Source organism: Rousettus aegyptiacus, unplaced genomic scaffold, assembly GCF_014176215.1.
Source record: "Rousettus aegyptiacus isolate mRouAeg1 unplaced genomic scaffold, mRouAeg1.p scaffold_m13_p_1, whole genome shotgun sequence".
NCBI lineage: Eukaryota > Metazoa > Chordata > Mammalia > Chiroptera > Pteropodidae > Rousettus > Rousettus aegyptiacus.
In genome coordinates, this window is record NW_023416284.1 from 180,070,983 (window position 1) to 180,096,589 (window position 25,607).

Sequence of the window (25,607 nt, forward strand, 5' to 3'; positions counted from 1 at the left end):
GTTTACACAAATCAATCAAAAATACTTCGGCAAAAATACAAGGATTCTGGTATTAGCGCCAAACCCCAACCACTCAGAGTTACCCACCTTTCTAGGTAAATGTTTGACCCTCAACCCTGTTGTCAAACATCAAACTGCCATGAAGCCACCTGACAAAATTCCTAGCTTGGGCCTGACTCTAAGCAACACAACCTTTTGTTTCAAGGGCACATCTGTGGAGCTTGTTGGTGGACCCTTCGGCTTTAGCATTGTCTGCTGTGGCTTAAAACAGTAACAAAAACTAGATACTCTCGAGCAGCCTTAGAAGTACCATATCCAAACGTGAGCAGGCCCCTAGGCTCCTCCTGGCCACCTGTGGGGTGGCCCTAGTTCAACTCACGTGAAGAAAGGCTTATGTGTATGTACTTTACAAGGCGAAACTCCCGAGAACCCACCACCACCACCACTGAAAAGGGGACAGGTAGGACTTTCTCAAAGGAGTTACCTAAAAGGCGATCTCGCAACACCGTTTGGAAATTGTAACTGTAGCCATTATACAGTCCTTCAAAAGGTGACTCTGGTTATTGGGACCCTTACACACCAGGTGATAGCTACTATCATTCCTGAACAGTTTAAAACCCATCTTTGTTTTGTCAGAAGAACATTTTCAAAGTTTCTGATCCAGCATGAAAGACAAAATGAAATTAAAATGTACCCGCCATAGGAAATAGCCTTAAAAATGAACAACATTCTAACACACGCTGCAAAATGGATGAACCTCGAGGGCACCATGCTGAGTGAAATGAGCCAGACACGAAAGGACAAACACTGTGTGATTCCACTTAAGCGAGGTCCCTAAGAGTGAAATTCACAGACAGGAAGTAGAGGGTGGTTGTGGGACCTGGGGTGGGTCGGGGTGGGGAGCGTCTAACAGAGTTTCTGTTTGGGAAGGTATGTATATTTTACGAACATAAAAATCAGAAAAAGAATAAAAGAGAGTTCATTACAAAAAATGAAAAAGCATGTGACAGAAAACTGGTTTACTGACTTGTTTCTGAAGGATATCTTAAAAAGCTGAACTCTGCATCTTTTAGTGAAATAAATAAAATCTTGGCCACTACTCCCGCCCGCAGTGGGGGCTGTGCCCTGAGTAAGACTGTATTTAGGTCAGTTTTATATTAAAGCCTGGCGGGATCATGCTGCTTGCAAGTGCAAACTGAAAAGAAATTTGTGTAGGAAAAGAATTTTTTGCTTCATGAATGAATCATCTTGATGCTGTAACAGGCAAAAACTATACTGGCTTCTGAATCTATTAGCATATTAGCATAGTAACTTATTTAACTTAATAGTAAAATGAGACGATTAATTAGAAACTCCTTTTAGGGAAGCTAACACTTAACGGTAGAAAAAGCTCCTAAGCGCTGACTACAGAACGTCTCTGTAAAACTGAAAAATAAATTCCCCATCTTTTATTCCAATTTTTAATGAATCCAGATTTGCCTCCATGATTCAAAACTCAATTAAAACATCGTAAATCCTCTCCCCAATGTTTCGTCAGCAGTTCACCTGTGTTAAAGCAGATGGAGCACACGCTGGTTGCTAAGAAATGCCCACCGCGAAGAACCTGCCTTGTTCCCACAACTTAAATGAAAGCCAAAACACCCCAGGCCTGGCCAGGCCTCACCGACAGGGTGACATATTCAGGTTCGGGGGTGTGTGGGGGGGGACGGCGCATAGCACTTTAAATCAGCTGATGTTTATGGGGTGCAGCGGGAGTGCAGGGAGACGGCCTCCTTATCAAACTCCAGGGCCGCCCTCCTGTGCATTTCCAGTCCATTACTAAACCTCTTTTGCGGACAGGAATCCTGCTGCAGTGGCAAATTCCCGGGGTGACAGAGCACAGCCTCACAGGCCCGCCTGCCCGCCCGCCACAAAGCCAGAGGAAGCGGCAAAGGAAGATGTGGGTGCTCTTGGGTCCCGACACTTGCAGGGGCTCAGGCTGGTGTGCGACATTGGAACCTGGCTCTCCCTGCCCTTTAGACTCTTCGAGACCCTTCCAAGTTGCATGAGCATACACTTTCTAAACAACCGGAGCAGTGTAAAGGGGATTCTGACTGTTACCAAAGCCCGTAGCAGAGAGCACCGTCGCCGTGTTCTCGTCCGTAATTTCACGGAAGGACCAACAAACAGCAGCTCCCGTCCGTTTGAAAAAGAACCCGGGGCTACAGGGAGGCGCCCCAACACCTCGCCCAGGTAACTCCGCTTGAAAAGAAACCCCGAAGAGCTGACTCAGAAACTGGGTTACTCACTGGTTTCGGCATTTTCGGTTCCTGGTGGGTTTTCCTCAGTTCTCTGGAAACAACTGGCCAGCAGCGGCTGAGACGGCTCTGGGGACCTGGAGGCAGAGGGGACCCCTTAGAGCGCGCGCCGCCTCCCGCTCCTCCCCCGCCGCCGCGCCCCGACCCTCGGCGCCCGCCCCGCGCGCCGCTGGTTAGGAACCGGCCGGGCGGGCGCCGGGATGAGTCACCGCCCAACCTGCAATTACGGCGGGCCGGGCGGCGGGCCCCGCGGGAGGGGCGCGGGAGGGGCGCGGGAGGGGGCGCGGGAGGGGCGCGGGGCCCGGCGGCGGGAGGGGGCGCGGGGCCCGGCGGCGGGAGGGGGCCCCGGAGGGGCGCGCCGAGGAGACCCGGCCGGGTGGCGGTCGGGGCGGGGGCGGGGGCGCGGGCCCACCGAGGCACTTCTCGGGGCTCGCAGGAAGCCGGCGGGGAGCCCGGCACCCGGCAAGTTTCACTTTGTGAAGCAGCCGTTTGCCCACGGCTGAAACCGCAACCGTCAAGCCTTGGAGAAGCACTTTTTAAAAAGTGTCCCCGCCCGCCCGAGCCAGGCGGCAGGGGCGCGGGAGGGGCGCGTCCACGCAGCCCGGCTCCGCCAGCGCTGCGGGAGGGGGACCCGCGGGACGGAGAGGTGGCGGGGCAGCCGGCGCGACCACGCGGCAGGCTGAGCTTCACCTGCCGTTTACTCGGGCCGCACAGGAGACCCGTGCGCGGATGGCGGGCGGGGCCGCCCCCGGCCGCACGCCCCGGGGCCCCGGGACCCCGGGACCCCGCGCCCGGCCGGGCGCCCGGCGAGCCCGGCTCCCCGCGGGGACCAGCGGTCCGCGGCTCGAGCGCGGCCGGGCCGGCTCCGCCACACCTGCCGTCGAGTCCCGGCCCCCGGCCCCGCCGCGGGGCGCGCACCGCGAACCCCGCGAAGCCCGCGGCCCGCGCGCCGCTCGCCCCGCTTACCCGCGGCGCCTGCAGAGGACCGCTGCGCTCCCGCTGTGGCTGAGCCGGCGCTGTGCGCCCGCGGCCGGCGCTCCCGAGTGTCCCCGGAGGGGCGGGGTCCCGGGGCCGCGCCCCTCGCCGCCCCGCCCGCCTGCCCGACCTGCGAGGTGCACCCGCGCGCAAGATGGCTGCGGCGGCGCCCGCGCCCCGGGGCGCCGCCCGCCCCCCGCGCGCCCCCGAGGCCAGGGCGACCCGGGCGGGGCCTCCCCGCACCCGCCCCGCCGCCCGTGCGGCGTGGAGACCACCTCCCCTCCTCGCCGCCCGTCCCCTCGCCCTTGGAGAAGAACTTTGCCGAATTTGGTTCAAGTCCCGATTGCACATGGTGGGCGTGAGACTCCGGCTCCGCAGCGGACGGAGGGGAATCGAGAAAAGATTAACCTGGAGGCCCGGCAGCCACGGGGGCGGGGGATGCTGGGCGCCCGGGTGGGGCCGCCGCGTGCTCAGGTCATGCCGCTGCCCTTGCGCGGGGTCCGTGGCCGAGCCCTGAGCACCCGGGGCCCGCGGCGGCCGCGGTCGGGCAAGGACACAGCCTTGTGGACGCCCTGTCGCCGCACGCTCTGGTTATAGACACACTGTAGTCTCCTTTGCCTTGACCAGCACGAGGCTTTGGCAAAAATCTCCATAGGTTGAGATCCTAGGGATTATTTTTAGTTTAGTTTTTTTTTTTCCCCACTGTAAATGGTTCTCAGGAATCTTTTAAAACACAAATCCCCATGGACTTTGGTGGCCAGTAAGGATTTGTTGTGCGGAGATTAAGAGCTGGCCCTAGACTCATGTATCTCCAAGCAGCATCAGCGTCGCCTGGGAAGGTGCAGAGATGGAAAATCACAGGTGTTGCCCCAAACCTAAGGAATCAGAAACTCTGGGGCTGGGGTCCAGCAGTCCTCCTTCAAGCCCCTCAGGTAATGGTGATGTAGACTAAGGGTTGAGACCTGAGCAGGCTCCTGAATGCCTTTCCCCGTGTCAGCTGAGTGAGTTCTTTAACTCTTTCCTGCTGTTAGTTTTCTCATCTGTAACATGGCGTAATTATGGCCCCTGTTTCTTAGCGTGGTTGGGAGGACTGAAGGAGTGAACAGGAGTAAGGTGCCTAGAACAGTGCCTGGCACACAGTGAGCACTCACGTCCACCCCGGAACAGAATGACCAATGACTGTGGACAAAGCACCAAACTCCCACTTTGTGGGATGAAGATACTGGTAGTTCCCTCCTAGGTGGGTTTGCAGGACTAAATAAGGCATGCAAGGTGCTTGGCACAGTGCGGGACTCCTTCTAATGCCGAACCTGTCAGGAGAGCAGACTGCTTCTGGGGGGCCCCTCGTCAGTAGGCACCTGTGACCCTCTCCAGCTGCGGGTCCAGGGCGTTTCAAAGTTCCAGGTGAAGAGGAGGCCTTTCCTGAGACTTTGTCCTCTATCTGGGCACGTTTGTTCCCTTTGAAAAACCATTTTTATTCAAATGAAGGCGTAAAGGTAATGCTGTGGGAAGGAAACTATGAAAAATATTTAAGTAACCAGCAGTAAGAATGGTTCAGATTGGACACGTTATCCTAGGACACTATCTTCACGCCTTATCAAACCCCAGAGCCCTGTTAGTCATTTTCGGCCCATTATCTGCTGATAGTATGTGCTTCCAATCTTTTATCTCAGTATATTGTCTTCTGAACTGGATGCTTGAAATTGCAGTGGCCCACAACCTTTATTTCTGAACTTTACCCCTTAGGGAAATGCTGAAAAATGAACTGGTATGTGGCAGTGTGGTAAAAATGAAGAGATCATAGGTTTCAGAATCAAACAGAGCTACGTCTGAATTCCAGTCCCAGCACTTACAAGCTTGTCACTTTGGGCAAGTCTCTTAACCCGACGAACCTCCCGCCTCTTCATCCAAAGAACGGGGATAATAGTATATATTTCGTGGTGTTCTCATATCACTGTGTCATGCAGTGGGAACACTGAACTCACTCGAATTTGACTTACAAGGATACTTTTCTCGTATCAAGTGCTACTTTGCATGCGCACTCCCCATGTGACTTACATAATAAGCATTACACATTGTATCTACATGCTACTATACAGGGTAAAACATTTGTACTGTTATGAGTGTTTTGAGGGGATTTTCCCAGGGTAATTTATTTTCACCTGACTTTAGAACCTAACGCCCTCGCACGGCTCTGCCTCTCTCCCCCACCCCCAACATACACACGAGATCGAACTCCGAGGAATCTACATTTGCTGAGGACAGTGGTACTGAAGCTTCGGTGTGCATTAGAATCATTCATGGGGGCCCCTCTAAGAATTAGGGGTCAAAAAGTCTTAGATAAACCCTGGGACCCACTGCTTTCTTTAACAAGTCTCCAGGAGAGTCTGACGTACACCGAAATTTGAGAACCCCCTATGTAGGGTGTGGTAGAACCCTGCCATGTTACTTACCTTGCCCCTCCCTTCGCCCTTCTGTGGAGTTATTCCCCTGTATTTGTAAGTCATGGGTTTGTTCATATTTGGAAGGAAGCGAGGAAACCTGGAGCCAGGAGTCTTGGATGCCATTCTCTACTCTCCTTTGGACTAGCTATTGACCTTGAACGACTTGCTGCTTGTTTCAGTTTTTTAGCTAGAGGAGGGAAACCATCTGTCAACACATGAACCTGGGGAAAGGCTGGTGGTGAAGTGCTGGGGGTTCTTCAGGCAGGCGACACCACAGTGAGGCTGGGCAGCCCTCGAGGTATCTGTAGACACAGCGGCAAGGGCAAGGACTAGTGCAGGGGACATCCCCTCGCCCTGACGGCGGGATTCCTATCAGATCCCCTGGGGTCCTGTCTCCACCCTGGTGCCAGGGTAATCTCAACCCTTAAAGAAAAGTTCGCAAATAGTGTGACAACCTGTAGCCACAGTCACTTCAAAAAAAAAACAGTTAAGAAGGACACGGTGAGAAGGCAGGCATCTGCAAGTCACGGAGAGGCCGCAGAAGAAACGGAACCTGCTATAGCCTTGGACTCGTAGACACCAACACTATGAGAAATTAAATGACTATCGTTTAAACCCAAAAACAAACACAGTCAAGAGACAGAGGGAACTGTATTGAGTTACCCTTGGCAAACTAAGGATTTGGGGTATATTTCAGGACTCGATAACCTTGGGTGGAAACTCGCCGCGGTGATTGTCTCGAGGACCGGGAGGACAAGGCCCCGACGGAAGCGACGCGGAGGCCTCGGCCGCAGTGGCAGCATCTCATTAGGTCGTGTGGTCGTCCACAGTGCCGTGTACAGCATCCTTTGCACCTTTGTGCGGATCTGAAATATTTTACAATAAATCCTGTGAATGTGACATCGAGTAAGGTTTTCATTGTCAGAGGCGACCATTAAAGAGAACTAAGGATCTCATGTGATCATAGAAATGAACTCAATATGCAAATCCTTGATAGAACTAACATTCCTCTCAACACCTGAAGGGGTGGCCAGATGGTTCGTGCAGTGTGAGCATGCATGGGAATGAAAGGGATTTCCATAGCCTGACAGGTGGCCACTCTGCCTTGTGTCCAGAATTAACTTCTAATGGCCTTCGAAGGACAGTAGAGTAGAAGGAGCTTCTTGGTACTATTTTGATTTTCATCTTTACATAATTTGGGTCCGCTAAGGAGAATTCTGGCCGTAGGTGTCCTATTTTAATTGTTTCCTTTTTTTCTTTTTTAATAATTCACATAACCATAATAGTTTCTATGTAAAAGAGTACCAATGACCACAGAATTTGACTACTAAACTCCAGAATAGCATAGATTCTTTTATTTGTTTTATTCCTAATTGTTTTGTGGCTTTTTTTTTTTGGACAAAAAAAAGTTTTTTTAGCTTAAAAGCATGTGGTATGAGGAGGTCGCGGATGGGACCCTCCACACCACTATGAAACCCTCATTTTACAGAGGAATCAGCTCCACAGAGATGCAATCGGTTGTCCACACCTGCACCTAACCTTCTCTCGTCAAGACCGCCAGGGACCTCCATTTTGCCGAATCCAGAGGCCAGACTCCCCTCCCTCGTCTTTCCGTCCTTCCTTTCTGCTCCGCAGCCTTGGTCACAGGGAACACTGCCTGGGGACAGTCTGTTCTCAGAGTTTCTGTGTCCTCCTCGCTCCCCTTTTCCTGGTTCCTCCTTCTAGGCCGGCTCTCCAGTTCCCGATCCCCCCCGCCTTTCACTGCAGGGCCCTTAGCTAAGCTCACCTCTTCCTAGGCCATCTCCTCTGATCCCCATGCTTAAATGACACCTCCAGCCCCGACCGCGCTCTCCAGCGGCCGCTGTGTCCTGGGTGTCTCTGGCATTCTTGGGGCACTTCGACGACGGCTCCCTCCCCGCCTTTCCCCGGTGCCTGGCCCCAAACCTACAGGGCAGCCTGAGTTCCTCTCTTTCCCTTGACCTTGTACATCCGGTCCGGCAGACCCAGTCGTCCCATTTCAGAACAGATCATCTGCATGTGTCCCTCCCCCGCCTGCAGGTTTTAGAGTCGGATTCAAACCTGTGGCTGGCCCTGCGTGCTCCAGCTCCTGCCCGCTTCTCCAGCCAGCTCTGCCGTTGGTCCCGCATGGCTCGCTGCTCGCCACTCGCTGCCCCTGCTCCAGCCACCCGGGCTGTTGTTCTGTGCCTCAGGGACCTGTCCTTGGTGCACCCTCTGCCCGGCAGGCACATCCCCCCTCTCTGCCAGCTGGGCCTTTTCTCCTCTTCCATGTCTTTGCCCAAATACCACCCCCTCCGAGAGCACTTCTGACCTCCCCATGGGATGTGCCACCTCGGCCGCTTCACCTGATTTACTGCGTCGCGAGCACTCAGCGCTCTCTGTCACAGTCTTGCTTATTTGCTACTATTTTCTTTCTCCCCCGCAGGCCTTGACGCTCCCGTCGCCCTCAGCAGTTAAAACAGTGCCTGGCGCGTAGTAGATGCTCAATAAATATGTGTTGAATAAACACATGAACAAATACTGCCGGTCAGTACCAAACCTGTGTGCTCAGGTTGGTTTTCTGTCCAATATGACATAGTGCTGTCTGCTGGGTTGCTAACCGTGGAAACTCTGTACTCACTTATACCTGGCTGTCCAAAACACCATCGAAAAACAGAGATGGTGAAAAACTGTGTTCAAAAAATGAACTCATCTATTTAGAATCTTTCTAGTTTTCCCTTAAAGGTCACGAATTCCAGTTTCAGGTGGAGTTCTAAGAGGTCCGATGAGCTCTTTTCAGGCAGAACAGATTAGGAGGAAGGTACGAGCAGACACCTGGCAGCAGTGGAAAAGGGCCCCGGACGGCAACGCCAAAGTGTTCATGCAGAGCAGAGGGGGGCGGGAAGCTGGGCGGGCCGCGGCCACGTCGCCCAGAGACAGACCCGTCTGCCTACCCCGGCAGCCCGGGCCCCGGAGGAGAGCCCAGGGCACCGGTACACGGTCACATGGTAGTCTTCTCAGAAAATGAGTGATTTATGTCTGCTCTACCCTGTCAGAGAGCATGTTATTTTGTAATCTTTAAAAATTGTAAAATGTTTTAAACCTTCAGGAAATAATTCAATGGGCAACTATGTGCCCACTGTCCAGATTTAACAAAGGGCAATATTTTATCACATTATCTTTAGATTCTTTTTTTATAAGAAAAAAAGAGAAAGCGTTATAGCCCACCTTGTCTTCCCAAAAAGGAGCATACCTCCTAAAGTTGCTGTCTCATCAATGCACAGTTTAATGTTTTATACGAAAAAAAAAAAAAATCCACTATGTGAAACAAACTATCTCCCAAGTAAATTAGATTTATTAATTAGCTGTGTGGTTGCAGAAGATAAACAATAAACACTTAAAAATCATCCTATTTCTTTTTCTTGTTTTCTTTCTCTCTCTCTTTTTTTTTAGTAAAGCAGTTAATGTGTGGGAAATGCCAAGTGAGGCCCAGGTGACTTTAGCATCTGTCTGGGTCGCTATCTGCTCAGACCGCGAGCTCCCTGAGGCAGAGCAGAGTCCGCTGCTCGGTGCCCCTAGAGCAGAACCTTCGCGTAATCGCAGCTCAGGACCTGTTTACCGGAAGAGCGGTCAGTGCATCGACTCCCGATACCGATACCGCGGGGGTAAAAGGCGGAGCAGAGGCCTGCCAGGCCACGTGTGTGGCTCCACAATGTCTTCCTTGCAAAAGTCAAGACACTGAAGAAGCCCCGGCTTGAGCGGGGGGAAGCTCACAGCTTCCTGCCGAACGGGGCAGTTTAGGAAAAGCTGCCGGGGTGAGCCAGGCATGGAAGTTGAACGCGCTGATGACGGCTCTGAGCCCCCAGTCGAAAAATCTGTTGAAAATTCAGACTTTTAAAATGGCGACAGATTAAAAAAATTCCTCTTTGGGATGTTTTCAAAAAAAAAAAAAAAAAATTAGGCTGGACGAACCCAGAGCCCTGTGCGTTCTCTGCAGCAACAACATCTCACCGGGCCCTCGTCTAGATCCTGGAGATCTGACGTGTACACTGGAGGTCTGGCAATTGAGATTTGCTTTAAAAAGCCATTTGAAGACAGAGCCAACAGACTTCTACAGCAGGTGATGAGCGTTATCTGGCCTGCTTGGATCTTACCGAAGGCTGAAAGGACTGATTCCAGAATAACATCTTAAGCAATGCTTTAGCCCGAAGCGTGGACCACATACTTCAACGGACAAATATTTATTGCGTTCCTACCCCTCCTCAGGCAATGAGCTAGAGTGGGGAACCAGACAGATGAAAAGCCTGAAGCTTACACTTAATTAAAGCTTGGCCTTTGGCTGTTTGGGGTTTACCAGATTCCCAGGAATTTGCATAAAATCAACCTTGTGCCTTGGCCAATCTGCAATTCTAAGCCACCTCCTCAGACTGGGTCCTCGAGTGACCCCAACGATTGGATTCAGGAATGCATAGACGGCTGAGGGATGCAGTCCAAAGAGGGCCGTGAGATCTGGAGCCAGACCCGGGGAACGTCGGTCGGCACAGCCTCGGCCCATGCCGGTTACAGGCGGGGAGCGGCCGGACCGGCAGAAGGTGGTCTCCAGAGAAACAGGATGGTCCGGCCACCCCTCCGCTTGTGCTGGTGGCTGTCACCGGGCTGGAATGTGGGCCTGTCCTGCCACACATATCCCATCCAAGAAGAGCTTGAAATCCCGATTTGAACATGGAATCCTCCAATTCTTAAATGTTGGCAATGATTTAAAACACTTTCCAAAACACTCTGTCGGCCAGACAAAACACGTCTGCAGGCCGGGTGGGTCCGTCCGCAGCCGTGCACGCCACAGACCCGCTTTATGCTCGCCCAGGCACACGGGACCGGCTGGGCACCATGCAACGCCCGGCTCAGCTCCAAAGCGCCGCGGCAGGTGCGCTCTGGCATCGCGCATCGCGGGCGACCCTGCTGGCAGGCGCTGCTCTCCCTGCGTCTGCACGTGGCAGAAAACTCGGCGGGCGCCGGGCCTCGCCACACAGGTTTCCGTTCTGCACACACGCGAGGTCAGCTCTTGGGGCACACTTTCTATTTGGGGAATTGTCGCTGTGGGTAACTCAAGGTCTTACGCTTCAGGGGTGTTCGAGGAGGGGGTCCCCTCGTTTATGGTGGACACTGCGCCCTGACGATTGGCCGTGGCTTGCCCTCCTGGGCAGGCCCGAGCCGCTCGCCCTGTCTTCCTCACGCACACGCCCTTGGCAGGAGAGCAGCTCCCGGTCCTCTGCACGCCACGGTGGCGTTGTGCATCCAGACGGGCCGTGTCACACAGCTTTGCCGTTGGCCAGCTCCTCCGATGACTCATTCCCGTCCCTTCGAAACTTGTTTCAGGAGTCCACAGAGGTGACCTTGGACACTCTGCGGGCATTGGGCATGGAGTCACTCCCATTCCAGGCAGCTTTCTTCGTCTAAGGACGCCGGGCCATCTTAGAGCACGGGACACTAGGCGTACATTTCCGAAGACCTGCTGTCCCTGTGAAATGATTATGAAAAAAAAAGCAAAACCATTCGCCCACGATCAAAAAAGCTATTTTAAGCCTCGGAGCAGAGTCCTCCATCCTCTGTTTCCTAGACTTTAGGGCGCGGGTCAACAGATAACGATGCTGACAGACGGGGTCTTGTGAATGTACTGAGGCTCGGGATTCCGGTGTTACTCGTTCTCTTCCCTTTATCCCAATGGCTGGCCGAGGCTTCTAGAACTTTCTCGTAACTGAGGAAGACCTTGCTTCCACGTGGAAGACAGGCCATGTCTTTGCTTCGGAGGGACGAGGGTGACAGGTGGGGCCTCCCTGTCCCCTCCGTGGAGAAGGTCTGACTCGTACGTTGGGAAGGACGGCCGGGCTGCGTGGAGCTCAGCCCTTTCCCTTTCTCTCGGGAGCCGGCCTGCCTGCAGGGCCACACATGCTGTAGGACCCATGGGTGCGCCCGGGAGACCCACGCAGTGTAGAACTGCCTCCGACGAGGTGGCGCACTGTCCAGTCCTGCGCGTCAGTTTTAGGGTGTCCGCTTGCCCACAGATCTAGGGTGGGGCGCTGCTCCTCAGCACTGCGGCTCCCAGGGGTTTTCATCCGTCGTTTCAGAACTCGGGTGCAGAAGTGTAGCATTATTCATCAGGCTCCTTCGGGCTGCCTCCGGCGCCCCTACTCTCTCCCTCCCAGGTCGTTCCACGCAAGTCGACAAGGATGACCATCTCTGGGTGTCATTTCAGTGCCTTGAATGTCCTGCTTGCGTGCTCTGAGTGCCTCCTGAAACAAATGAAAACTTCCTTTCATTAACGATTTCAGGGCCCTCTGGATCCGCGAGGCTTCTCATCTACCTGAGCTTGATCCCCGCACTCCCTGCGAGAGGATCCGGCACCTGTTCCGTGCAAGCACGCCCCCTCGCCCGCAACTGTCCCGCGCCCCTCGAAACCCCTCCATCCTCCCCGGCTACACCGAAGAGAATTTATCCTTAGTAAAAGCGTTTCGATTTCAGTCAGGAGCTTGGTTATGGCTCCTTGAAGACATCTATCCATCTTTCCTCAGTGTCTGGCTCGGGACGGGGCTCAGTCAGCATCGTTGTCCCCCTGGCGTGGCTGAATGACCCAGAATGCTTTTCTCTGCGACTCCCCACTGCACTGAGTCCTTGGCAAACGGTAACGGCCAGGATGAGGCAGCAGGTGACTCACCGAACGTTCATCCTCAGAGACTTTTCGCCGAAGAGCCTACCCGTGAAAACAAATCCAGCTCCTCATGCTGCGCTCGCTGCTTTTTTCTGTTTTCTGCTTCCTCGTCATCCTGTGTTTAGTGAACATCTCTTCGTTTATGTGTATTTTTCTGCAAAATGTATGTTGTTTTGTGTACACCTACTTTCGATTGACACAAATGACATAAGGTTGTGTATTTCCTTCTGAGTCTCCCACCCCACCCCCACCCCCCTCTTTTATCACCTACCCATGTTGCTGCGGGGTCATCGAATCCCTGTTCGTACCTGCCTAGCCCAGGTGTGTATCTACCACGTTTCACCTGTCCTCCCAACCGCATTGAATATTCACGTTACCTCCACGGATGCCACGAATATTGCATACAGGTCCCTGTGGACCTGAGAATTTCACTGGGACATATAACTGACAGCGAAATTGTTGGGTCCTAGGAAGGTTGCCATATAACTCATCCTTCGAGAAAGGACAATTCAGGGAATGAACGAGACACCATTAATAATTACATCGGGGCGAGAGGCATAAACCAAGACCACCCCGGGCAAACCGAGATGGGCGGTCACCCGAGTCGTAAGCTTCGAATGTGTGTAAGTTGACGAAGAAGCATCAGGAAGGCTCCCGCGTCCAGGCGAGCCCAGGGGTCCCACGCCTCATACCACACTTATTTGGGACCATGACGATAACTACGAAATACCTCATTCTTGTTTTAAATCGCATTCCCCTCTCTGATCGCTGACGTGTCTGAGCGTTTCTACCATGCTTGCTGCCCTTTTGGATTTCTCTGTTTGGGAATTGTTCCTTTACTTTGTCTATTTTTGTTGGGTTTTGCTTGTTCTTTGCAAGTTTCTTATGTTTCCTAGGTATTAGTCCCGTCGGGTTTAGACATTGCAAATATGTTCTCCATCAGCTAAATAAATTTTGTCCATGTTGTTGAATTTGATCTTTCTAATCAAATTAGTCCATTCTTTTGCCTTATAGTTTTGTGTTCTTAAGATTCAATTTTAGACATATTTTCCTTCTCCTATTTCAGAAGAGCGCGTGCCTTCATTTCTTCCATGAACTTTTTAGTTTTACCTTCCGCACGTCTTGAATCGTCCTGGAAATCAGTGGGCTGACATAGGGAGGCAGTTTTATTTTTCTCCACATGGCCTCGTTCGCGTCATGGCCTATCCTTCCCCATTGGCTCATGGCGTGACCTTTATCACGTGTGACGCTCCCGGGTGGGCCTGGGTCGCCTGCCCGTTCTCTATTCTGGTCCTTTGGTCGGTACCTTCTTCCATCTTACCACGCGATACAGCTTTGCCCTAAGTGTATCTTCATGTCCGACAGAACAAATTCCCCCTCCTCATTCCTCTTTTCTCAACATAGATTTTCATGAGATCCCGCTATGAACAGTGACACTCATCAAGATCTCTGCTGGGATCCGTCCAGGACAGGCTGGGCTCCGTCGCTGCGATATTTTATCTTAACTTCTGTCTCTTACGATTGCGCTCATCGTTTGATCCTTAGATGTGAAGGGTCCTTTACAAATATAAGATTTTTGTTATAAAATTCAGAGTGGTATTTCATTTCTACTCAGCTATAATTGTGGTGAACGTATTTAGTATAAACCTCTGAAAAAGTGAATGCAGCATGCTGTGTCATCTGAGAAGGGCCCCTTCGCGGCTAAGGGACCTGGGCACACACGCGGCCGGGGGTGGGGGCGGGCTTGCTCGTCGTGGGGGTGACGGGGAGAGCAGCCTCGCCTTCTCTGTACCCCGTCCCTCAGGACCGGTCCGGGAACCCTTGCCTCCACTCCGAGGCGCTGCCAGGCAGGCCGCAGGTTGGATCATCCCTGAAGGTACCCAGTGCCCACTTGGCCTCGTACTGGTCATAAGCGTCTGAATGGTCCTCAGCCCCCTTCCACCCCGTGCTCTACCCTCCGACGGATCCCCGCGTATCCATCTCTTCTTTTACAGCCCGACTCCCACTGGTGTTTTCCTGGCCGGGTTTCCAGCCTCTACAGCCCCTTCCCCCGCCCAGCCCCGGCCACTCGTCCACACTAGCCCTCTGGCAGCCCCAAGGGCCAGGGTCGACCCAGTGCCTTGGGGTTCAGCACCAAGATGTGCATCAGGGGAGTCCGGCTGGCTTTGGGCTTTTACTCCTGGTTTGTATCTTGCGTCCCAGATCTGGTCATTGATGCGATTGCTCTTTATTTTCTTAGCCATCTTTACTTAGTAAATGCCAATCCTATGTGAGGCATTGGACTGGCCCCGGTTACTGGAGCCTTGTTTTGTTTCCTGAGCCTGTGTGACCTCGGACAACCGGGGTGATGCCTCATTCTTTTGACTCCTGCTCCAAGGAAATAGATTCTGGGGTGAGGGTATCACTACCTGTGGACCTGTTTCCTGGATGCGGATCATCGCAGACTTTAAAATCACCTGTTCCACAGTCACCCTTCCCAGTCATGCTGAGGTGGATGTTCATACCTCCCCGCCATGAGAGACGAAGGCTGGGGCTCAGAGGTGACATCGCTTACCCAAGGCACGAGGCCAGAAGGCATCAGAGCCGAGGCCGCAGCCAGAGCCGTGGCTAAGTGCACGTCCCGACGCTCTTGCTCTCAAGCCTTCGGGCTCTAGCTCAGGGCAAGGCCTGCTGGAGCGGCTGGGAAGACCTGGGACCCAGGACCAGGCCATCCGTGGGGTCAGAGAGGCCGGGGCCAGCAGGACAGAGGGCGCAGCCAGGCGGGCTGGTGTGGGGCTCACTCAGCTGGGGGTGATCGTGGGTGAGAAGGCGGGGATCCAGGCAGGAACTGACCCGACTAAGGAAAGGACCAGGGCCTGGACTCTAGTCAGAGGAAGGACTTGCGTCCCGTGAGAGGCCTGGCAAAGGAATGGAGGGCCCGGCCCCGAAGAGGCAGCAACGCAACAGAGACATAGAGATGGGGGAGCAGGGCTCCGATGTCGTAAAAACAGGCAGGCAAGGGGGTGGAGCGGGACTCGCTTGGTGTCAAGTCCAGCAGAGGAACAGCTGCCCTGGGGAGAGGTGGGTCTCATGCCCAGAAGCGACAACCTGGGACACCATGGGAGGGCCTCATGGAGAAGGGGGTGCGGGGCAGGCGCAGACCCAGCCTGACAGGTGCCCCGTCTTGCCACCAGCCCCACGGTCTCTCCCCACACCCAGCTTGGCTCGCGCAGGCCTTCCAGACACCCCTGCCTCCGCCGAGCGTCCGCCTCTGCTGCGCGCTCAGCCCTCTGCACCCCACCCCGCCTCGCAGGCCTCTGCACCCCACCTCGCCCCCTCACTTCCTGCCGCTGCCTCGCCCGTTAGGATTAAGGGCGAAAGCAGCAAGCTTTTCTGGTTCCCAGTCTGTTTTCCTGTGTGACAGACAAATCCCTGTGATCCGCGCCGTACGCCTCTGCTCAGACACTCAGTGCTGTTTGGCACGTGAGTTTCCCAGGGCTGTAGTGACGAAGTATCACAAAACAACCGAGATGTGTCGTCTCACAGTTCTGGGGGCCAGAAGGCCGAAGCCAAGGCGTCGGCAGGGCGGTGCCTCCTCAGAAACCCTGCTTCCAGCCTCGGGCGGCCTCAGCGTCTGGTGGCCCGGGCATCCTCGGCTCGCGGCCCCATCACTCTAGTCTCCGCCACGTCATTACGCGGCCTCTCCTCTGTCTCTGGTCTCCTCATAGGAACACCAGCCATCTTGGATTAAGGGTTCGCCTTGCTTCAGTCCGACCTCATCTCACCTGAAGTAATTACATCTGTCGTGGCCCCATTTCCACTCTGAGGTCCTGGGGATTGGGACTTCAGCATTTCTTTTTTTGGGGGGGAGGGGGGGCACAATTCAACCCCTTACATCTAGTGCAAGAGTTAGCTGGACTCAGGCCAATATTCTGTGTAAGGTCTAAGCCCCTTGCCTACGGCTTGGGGGTTCAGGAGTGAAACACACTCGGATTTGTCATTCATCCTCTTGTATAAACTTGATCCAGATCCTTAAGCGATCTGTCTTTTCTGGCCTGTCAAATAACCACGATACCTAGAGTTACTGTCATATTTATTAGAGTCAGTTCACACCGACGTGAGTACCCAGGAAATTGTAATTATGATTATTAATATTTTGCATTGAACAGAGCAGATACTCAATAAATAAACGTTTGTCGCCACTTCCTCTAATAAATGCCTGCTAATTGGCAGGTCTGCAACACCTGACCCAATGAGGTTTTCCAGAGGGAGGGAGACGCAGTGGGCAGCAAGGCCTGGAGACTCTCTATCTCCTGGCATCATGGCATTGCTGAGGTGACAAGGTGGCAGCTGCTTGCTCGATGGCAGGAAGATTCTGGCCTCCACCCCCACAGCGCAGGATCCTGGCCGGCTCTGCGGGAGTGAGAAGGTGGAACAGGTAAGCGACTCCACGCCCTGTTCTTTGTTCTCTAGGCTCCGTGTGTGTGTGTGTGTGTGTGTGTGTGTGTGTGTGTGTGTGTGCGCGCGCACACACACACACGAGCACCTGCGCGTGCACACACACTGGTGGAGGGCCCAGGAGACGGGCGCCAGAGGAGACGAGCATCTTTCTGGACAAACATATTCAGGCTGGAACGAAAGACAGCAACGAGAGCATGGCCGCCTTCCTGATTTCTTTAAGGTCCAGATTCTCCTCCGGAAAGAGGGTGAGTAATGGACACAGGAAAGGGGATGGAATCAGAGAGCTGAGTCCAAAGCAGAACGCTACCTGGGAGCAGCTGGGGTGGCCTCAGGGACCACGGTTTTCTCTTCTATCAAGTGCGGCTGAGGAAATCTACCTGATTGAAGGAGAACATGATTCAAATGCCAGCTGTTCATCCTTGAAGACACATTTCCGAAGCCCATCTAAGTTTACAGAGCTTTGCTTTGTTGTGGTTTTCATTTTTGCAACAAGAAATGAAAAATTTCTTAATTACCATTAGAAATAAGAGACTGTGTCTAAGGCCCAACGTTCATCCATCACCGGATCGAACTTGGCATTGCTGATCCTCCCTGTATTTCGTTAACACCCAAAATGACATATTTCTGTTTCAAGGGGTTTCCTTCTCTTAAGAACAAACTCTGACCTGGCATAGGGCCTCCTTAGACGTTAAATAAGACAGATACTTCCACCGTAGAAACTCATCACCAACTCCTTGAAGTCTGTGGGGAAATTATTTCAAGGAGATATGTACCAAATCACATGCAGATTTTTAGAAAAGAAGATAATGATGGAATTTCATCCAGGATCCACACACGCAAGAGTCAGAGATCATTGCACCAGGCAACATGTGTGTTGATCGACACCGAGACATACTGCAAAACATGGGAAGTTTTACTATTAAATTTAGATCTTCCAGCATAGCCAGGGAGGGCAAGGATAAGATGCTCACAGATAACCAGAATGCAGCACAGACCAAGGGACATTTGTAAGAGGTACAAAATGTCATGAGGTCAAAGAATAAAGAGCTCAACAAGAAATGAAAAATCCTTTTGGGGCAATAAGGAGGGTACTCGATGTCCTTTTTTCTAACGTGGGAGAGGTCAGGGCCAGATAAAGAGAAGGGAAAAAAACTATCGTAAGCAGGAGATCCAAGTCAGAAAGGTGAGCTCTAGCTAGTATGGCCGGGATCCTAATCCTACATCGATCGCCGCATTCCGTTTCCATTCTGGTTCTGCATTTATTCATTGCCTTTGCATTTGCCCAGGTGAGGCAACTAACTCTGCAACACAGGGCATGCAATTACCTTATCTAGTGAGCTCGCAATCTTAACAGAATATGGTAGAAGTGCTGGATTCCAAGTTCAGAAGCTTAGATAATTATTAGCAAAAGCTACCCAATAATTTCACCAATAAACTGAGTGGTAAATGCAAAGACTATTGGAGAGAATTTAATTTGCAGTAAAAAAGTCCTTAAAATATCATTCGCAGCTAGGATGGCAGCAGGAAATGGGTCGTACTATCGGCAGCTTCCCACGCCTATTGTATCGTAACACCGAAGGTGAACATGGCAACTCCTTTTAGAAAAGCATTTGGACACATTTTCAGTGTCAAGTCTTTGTTTGTTATGTATAACTTTGAGGTCTTTACCTTGTGGCAAACTGAAAAATAACTCAAACTGTTTAAACCCCTCATTATCTTCATAATATAATTGCTTTAGGCTTTGAGAAAGTTGGGTTTCCCAACTGAGTTCCACAAGGGGCATTAGATGAGGGAAATGTCCAGCCTGGGACGTTTCTTGAAAGTGATGTCACAAAGCTTGTCTGCAGAAGATCTCCAGGATTCCAGGACTTCTTTCAGAAACAGGACATGCCACTGTGAGGACCCCAACAGGCATGAACCGGCCAAGTTCCCACTATAAATGGATCTTGGAAGATGTGACATTTCAATAGGGTTCTAGGCTGGGAGATCAAAGGGAGAAATGGGCTAAGTAGAAAAAACTTGTTTGAGATCCTTAGTTGTTAGGTTTTTTTAAGACACGAAGATCGGAATTCATTTCCGCTAAGTTCAGAGACTAGGTGTGAGTGGCCTGAAGTTCTGGAAAAAATTTATCAAGAAACCAAAAACACCATGAAAATGACTCAGGCTTAAAGGAAAATATAATACTACTACTACTAATCATTATTATTTTTGTTTTTAAAAAAGGCTAGCGATAAGAAAGAACAAAAACAAACCCCTAGATTTCCGAAATACCAGCACTTTGAGTACTGCCAAATTGAAATATGTACACACTTTCCTCTTAAAATGAATGACTTGTACAGCAACACAAAAGCATATGAAAATATAAAAATGTAAAGCTCTCTGGTAAAGGTAAATACATAGACAAAAACGAAATCCTTCAATACCGTAATGGTTGTGCATAAATCACCTTTAATTCTCAAGTAGAATGTAAAAGATAAAAGCATAAAAATAACTTTAGCTGCTAATGGTACAAAATATAAACAGATGTAATTTGTGATATCGATAATCTAATTTGGAGATGTAAAAGTAGTTTATGTATGTGATTGAAATTAAGTTGTTATCAATTTAAAATAGATTGTTATAATGATGTTTTATATAATCCCCATGGTAGCACAAAGAAAATGTCTACAGAAGATACACAAAAGACAATTCAAGAGGAATCAAAGCATGTCACTCCAAAAAATTTTAAAAACAAAGGAAGGCATCATAGAGGAAAAGAGAGGCAAAATAACCACCCTCCTCTCCTCCCAGAAAACAATTAACAAAGTGGCAATGGTAAGTCCTTACCTATCACTAATTACTTTAAGTAGAACTAGATTAAAGTCTCCAATCAAAAGATTCAGAATGATTGAGTGGATAAAATACAAGACCCAACTTTATGCTATCAATAAGAGATTCACTTAAGCTTTAAGGATAGATGTGGGCAGAAAGTGAAAAGATAGGGGGAAAATCCATATAAATGGTAAGCAAAAGCGATCGGGGGTGGCTATATTTATATCAGACAAAATGGACTTTAATACAAAAATTGTCAGAAAAAAACAAAGGGCGTTACATAAGAATAAAAGAGCCAATTTGCTGAGAATATATAATCATTATAAACATATATGTGCACCTAATATTAGAGCACGAAATATATGAAGCAAACAGAATAAGGGAGAAATAAACAATAAAAATAACAGGGGATTTCAATACCCCATATTCAGTTATGGATAGAACATTCAGGCAGAAAATCAATAAGGAAACAGATAACTTGAATAACATTATAGACCAATTGAACCTAACAGATAAATACAGAACACTGCCCCCAATAGAAGCAGAATATACATTCTTCTCAAGTGTATAAGGAACATACTTCAGCATATATTACATGCTAGGACACAAAATAAGTCTTAACAAATTTAAGATTGTAATCATACCGTATCTTCTTTGAGCACAATGAAATTAAACTAGAAATCAATAACAAGAAGAAAATTGGAAAGTTTACAAACATGTAGAAATTAATTAATATTTTGGAACAACTCATTGGTCAAATATGAGACCACAAGGGAAATTGGAAAATATCTTGAGTCGAAAATGAAAGCACAACATACCAAAACTTATGGGATGCAGCAAAAGAAAACAGGGAAGTGTATAGTGGTAAATGCCTCTAGTGAAAAAACAAGAAAGATCTCAAATCAGCAACCTAACTTTGTGCCTCAAAGAACTAGGAAAAAAAGGAACAAGCTAAACCTAAAGTTAGCAAAAGGAAGGAATCACCAATATTAGCAGAAATAAACAAAGTAAAGAACGGGAAAACAATAGAAAAATTAATGAAACTAAAAGCTGGTTTTTTGAAAAGATAAGCAAGACTGAAAAAACTTGAGCTAGACTAGTTAGGAAAAAAAGAGATTCAAATAACAAAAATCATAAACAAAAGAGGAGACATTATAACTGATGTCATAAAAAGGAAAAGGATCATACGAGGCTATTATGAATAATTATATGCCAACAAATTAGACAACATAAAAGAAATGAAGAATTTCCCAGAAACATGCAACAAGACTGAAGCATGAAAGAAAACAAACTAAAAGACTTACAACTTAGTAAGGAGATTGAATCAGTAAATCAAAACACTCTCAGGAAAGAAAAGCCCAGCATCTCTGATGGCTTCACTGGAGAATTCCACCAAACACTTATAGAAGGGAACACTTTCAAACTGATTTTACGAGGCCAACAATATCCTGAAGTTCAGAATTCAACAAAGATACTACAAGTGAAGAAAACTGCAGACCAACATTCCTGCTGAAGACTGCTACGAAAATTTTCAACAAAATACTAGCAAACCAAATTCAACAGTATGTGAAAAGGATTTATTATACAGCATAACCCAATGAGGCAGGCATGACCCAATGAGATTTATTGATGGACTGCAAGGATGGTTCAACACAACAAAATCAAATAATACAATATGCTCCATTAATAGCATGAAGAAAAAAATTCCACATGCTCATCTCAATTGACGCAGAAAATGCGTTTGACAAAATTCGACAACGTTTCATGATAAAAACACTCAATAAACTATGAATAAAGGAAATTACCTCAACGCAATAAAGGCCATGGATTCTGTCGAATCCATATTGACCCCTTCTCATAACTGTAATGAATCACTGAGCAAGCTAAGAAGTGTTTGATGTTATTCGACATGAACTTAGAATGTGTTGCTCCTGGTTTGATTTAAAAAAAAAAAGTTTCTACACAACAGATCTTGGGCATATTCTTGTTTTGTGCCATTGCGCATGCTCTGTCCCCTGCCTGGGTCGCCCTTCCAGATATTTAACAGCTCTCGCTTCCTTCAGGTGTGTGATTAAGTGTCACTTCCTCAGAGAGCCCTTCTTGTTCACTGTATTTAAAACATCACCTCTTATTAGTTCTTACCACTTCCTCTGCTTTAATTTCTTCATAACACAATGCCACTGATATTAATGCATACAGTTATTTGTCTGCATATTCATGGTCTGTTTTGCTTGCTAGAATGTAAACTCCATGGAGGCAGGTGCTTTGCTTGCTGTGTTCACTTCTTTTTCTGTGGGGCCTAGAACAGTGCACTTAACAAATATTAGTTGAATGAGTGAATGATCGAATGAATGACCAGTTGCCTTATCATGTATTTCTCTATGATTGGCTAAGGAGTCGTTGCTGGGGTCCAAGGAAATGGTTACCCAACAGGTAAAGAGGCTGCCGTCCCCAGCAGGGCACCTCCGTACCCCCTCTGCTCTCAAGAAGGGGCAGCTTTCAGTAAGCAATTACATAACAAGAAACTCTGCTTTCTATAAATTATGAATGCAGATACTTTATCATAGCTTTGCTTTCTCATATTTTCAGAACTTAGTTGCACCTGGCAGATTAAAAAATATATCAGATTAAAAAATGTTTCTGAAAAACATTTGGACTCGCCTGAGCAGTTTTACCCGATGGGGCCAGAATAGAAGCAGCTAGCAAAAAATTATGCTTGTAGCTAGAAGAACATTTGTGTCGAACGGGTTAGCACTTTGACTTCCTGTCTCAATTTTTATTTCCTATCCACGTTGCTTAAACAGCTGTAGTAAATATACTCCAAACCTTATTGAAAGATCAAAACTGTATCTTAGGATTCTGACTTCCCTATTCACTCCAAATTCTTAAATTTTATCTAGATAGGGAAATAGTTATTTGCATGTTCAAGAAAGCCAGAAATCAAGGAAGATCACTGGAAAGTCAGGTGATGTGGGGATATGAATTCATCTCACTTAGGGAATACGGTGCCAAAAGACCAACCATAAAGTGAAAAATAATTACGCCCTGGGGAAAGGCCGTGGCAGACAAAGGAGGGGGGAGGAGGAGGAAGAAATGACAAGGAGAGAGGAAGCGATTTTCTCATTAAAGTTGATAAAATAAAGAAGCGCGTTAGCTTACTTTTCCTAGAAGGTAAGGAAGATGAAGAGCAAATGATTTGTTCTCTGCCAGTGGGCGAACGGTCTTGTCCCATCCGGCGTATTTCCTTCTCTGACTGTGATACTTACTGAAATGCGGAGAGTCGGGGTAATTGTGTAAGTCCTGGGTTTGGTGTGAAGTTGATAGCACTTTGCACATTCCTCTGGTGGCCGTTATCTTGCTGTCCTGTAATATTTGTTTACATTTATGTGTCCTGTGGCAGGTCACCAACTCCTCCGGTGCTGGGCTCTAGACTCATAATCCTCTTTACATCAGCATAAGCCAATAAACCTTTGGTAAATCAATTATGGAGGGGACGCACCTTTGCCCTACAGTCCTTCAAACTCATTCAATACCTAATTAATTCAAATTAAATTAAAAAGGCCTAGAAAATTCGTAGTCCAGCATGAAATCTAGTGACTTGTTACCGATCAACAGGTGTCCAACTATTTAAAAAAGAGAATAGAATTCCATAAAAATTCTCTAAACATGATGAGAGATTTTCTAGTGAATAGACTATTAAGTAAATATTCAGGAAATATATTCAAAGTGTGAAAGGAAGAAATTAATTTTCACAGATAAAAGAGATTTTTAACAATAAACAACTTTGCAAAGTTTGTTTCCACAATAATATACAAATTTGCACTGATTCTGCCCATATTCACTAATACTTGACTATTTTTCAAATACTATAGCTTGCTTCCCAAATTGGAAATTCTAGCCATCAGTATTGGCCCACTCGTTTATTCATTGATTTATTCAACCAGTATTTATCAAGCCCCAACTACGCGCCCCAGCACTGAGGATACTATCGTGAACAGACATCGACGTGCCTTCATAGAGCTCAGAGAAATCCAACAATTATAAAAATAAAGGAAAAACCTCAATCGTGATAAGAAGACGGATAGATGCCCATGGTGCTGGTGTTAAAGGGAGACTTGCCGTACGCCGGGTGCTCAAGGAAAGCTCTCCGGGAAAAATGGGGAATAAGCAAGGTCTGAAGGGAGGTGGGTGGACCAGGTCACAGGGAGGGTAGAGATGCAGGCAAAAGGAATGACAAGCTGAGGTTCTTGTCAGGCAGTGAGTCCAGCCGGGCTGAAGCAGGAGACCATGCCAGGGTGTGTGGCATTTCAGGGAGTCAGACTTGGTGAAATGGGAGGTCAGTGACATGCTGTAAGCCCGAGAGGGGTGGGGCGGCTTACGCTGTGGCAAGACCTGATCTGCCTTTCCCAGGACTGTGGAGGAAGGACCAGCGTGGGCAATCAGGCAGCTAGGGCAGCAGGCAGGAGACAGGTGGGAGGCCTGACGTACCCCGCCCCGGCCCCGGACAATGACTCCCTCTTAGCAAAAGTCAGTGTTTTGCCACCAAATTAAAATAAAAGCTGAAAATGTATTTCCAACTAACAAGGAAATGGAACACCAGTCACACTGTACCCAAATGATTTTTTAAAGTAATTGCCTTCCCTACCCTGCAAAGCCTAAAAACTCCTTACGGCGAGGACATGCATATTATCTAGCATTGCATCTCCAGGCCTAGCACACCGTAGCTGATTGCATGATTGTCCAGTAAATGAAGGAAGCATGGCATCTTCCTTTGCTAGGGCCACCATAACAGAGTACCATAGTCTGGGCGACTTGAGCAACAGACATTTATTTTCTCACAGTTCTAGAGGATAGTAGCCCCAGATCGAGGTGTCTGGGTGCTGCGGGGAGGAGCTGCTCCAGCCTCCCTCTGGGCTTATGGATGAGTCTTACAACATCCCCCTTCCTGTGTGTCCCTGGGCCCAAATTTCCCCCTTTTATGACAGTCGTATTGGATTAGAGCCCACCCTAAGGACCACGTTTTAACCTCGATTACCTCTATAAGGACCCTCTCTCCAAATGAGATCACATTCTGAGGTCCTGTGGGTTAGGACTCCAACACGTGAACTTTGGGGGACACCCGCAGCACATGGGGCTGTGCATTTTGGACTCTGTTTCACAAGGCAGCTTTTGCTTGTTCCGTTTGCCAGTGCCAGCTGCCTCATGTGCGAAGCCCTGGAAAGCTGAGTTCAGGGAGGACAGAGCGGGGTAGGGAGAATTATTTCATCTTCCTGAAAAAGCCTAATCGAAGTAGGTAGACTTTCCAGACGCTGATGGTTTGAATTGTGTCCTCCCTCCCCACCACCAAGTTTATAGATTGAAGTCCTAACCCCTAACCCCTCAGAATGTCACTGTATTTGGAGATAGGGCCTTAAAGAAGTAAATAAATTAACATTAGGTCATTAAGGGGGGGCCCTAATCCAATAGGACATACATATATACATCTATCAAAGGGAGACGCAGGGAGAAGGTGGCCATCTGCAAGCCAAGGAGACCGGCCTCAGAAGAAACCAACCCTTCGACCCCCTGACCTCAGGCTTCTGTTCTCCATAACGGTGAGAAAATTAATTCGTTATTTCAGCCATGGCCTGTGGTATTTTGCCATGGCATTCCTAGCAAACTAATATACAAGCCACACTGGCCGACACTCCTATTCTTAAAACCTAGTTTCATCTGATAATCCCATGCCACGGTTCGCTTCCTATTAATGAAAAGCAGTGTTCCCTATGGAGTCGCCTGGTGTACCCCGCACTGTGCTAAGAGCGTTATCAACATAATCCGTCCAAACGCGTAGACGTTAGGACTGTTACGATCTTAATTTTTATGGAGAAGGAACCTGAGCAGAAGAGATGTGAAGTAACTGGCCTGAGGTCGCGCCCCGGGCCAGACTGATGACTG

At 49.2% G+C, this 25,607-nt stretch overlaps 1 protein-coding gene and 1 long non-coding RNA gene across 3 annotated transcripts in view; one reads left to right on the forward strand and one right to left on the reverse strand.

Annotated features, from left to right (window-relative positions):
• EZR (ezrin) overlaps positions 1 to 3,400 on the reverse strand; it is a 46,389-nt gene extending 42,989 nt beyond the window's left edge. Inside the window, exons 1-2 of one of the 2 annotated variants that reach the window (XM_016152710.2) lie at positions 3,264 to 3,400; positions 2,289 to 2,374 (exon numbers count right to left, since the gene is read on the reverse strand). In XM_016152710.2, coding sequence (XP_016008196.1) covers positions 2,289 to 2,300 — 12 coding nt within the window. In that variant the 5' untranslated portion in view covers positions 2,301 to 2,374; positions 3,264 to 3,400. Of the gene's footprint in view, positions 1 to 2,288; positions 2,375 to 3,263 lie in introns of those variants that run through there. The other variant, XM_016152711.2, reaches the window with a different exon arrangement.
• Positions 1,748 to 6,616, forward strand: LOC118603910. The gene is made up of 2 exons (XR_004951470.1): positions 1,748 to 2,232; positions 6,414 to 6,616. It is a non-coding gene; the product is annotated as an uncharacterized LOC118603910 (long non-coding RNA).
• The last annotated feature ends 18,991 nt before the right edge of the window (positions 6,617 to 25,607 follow it).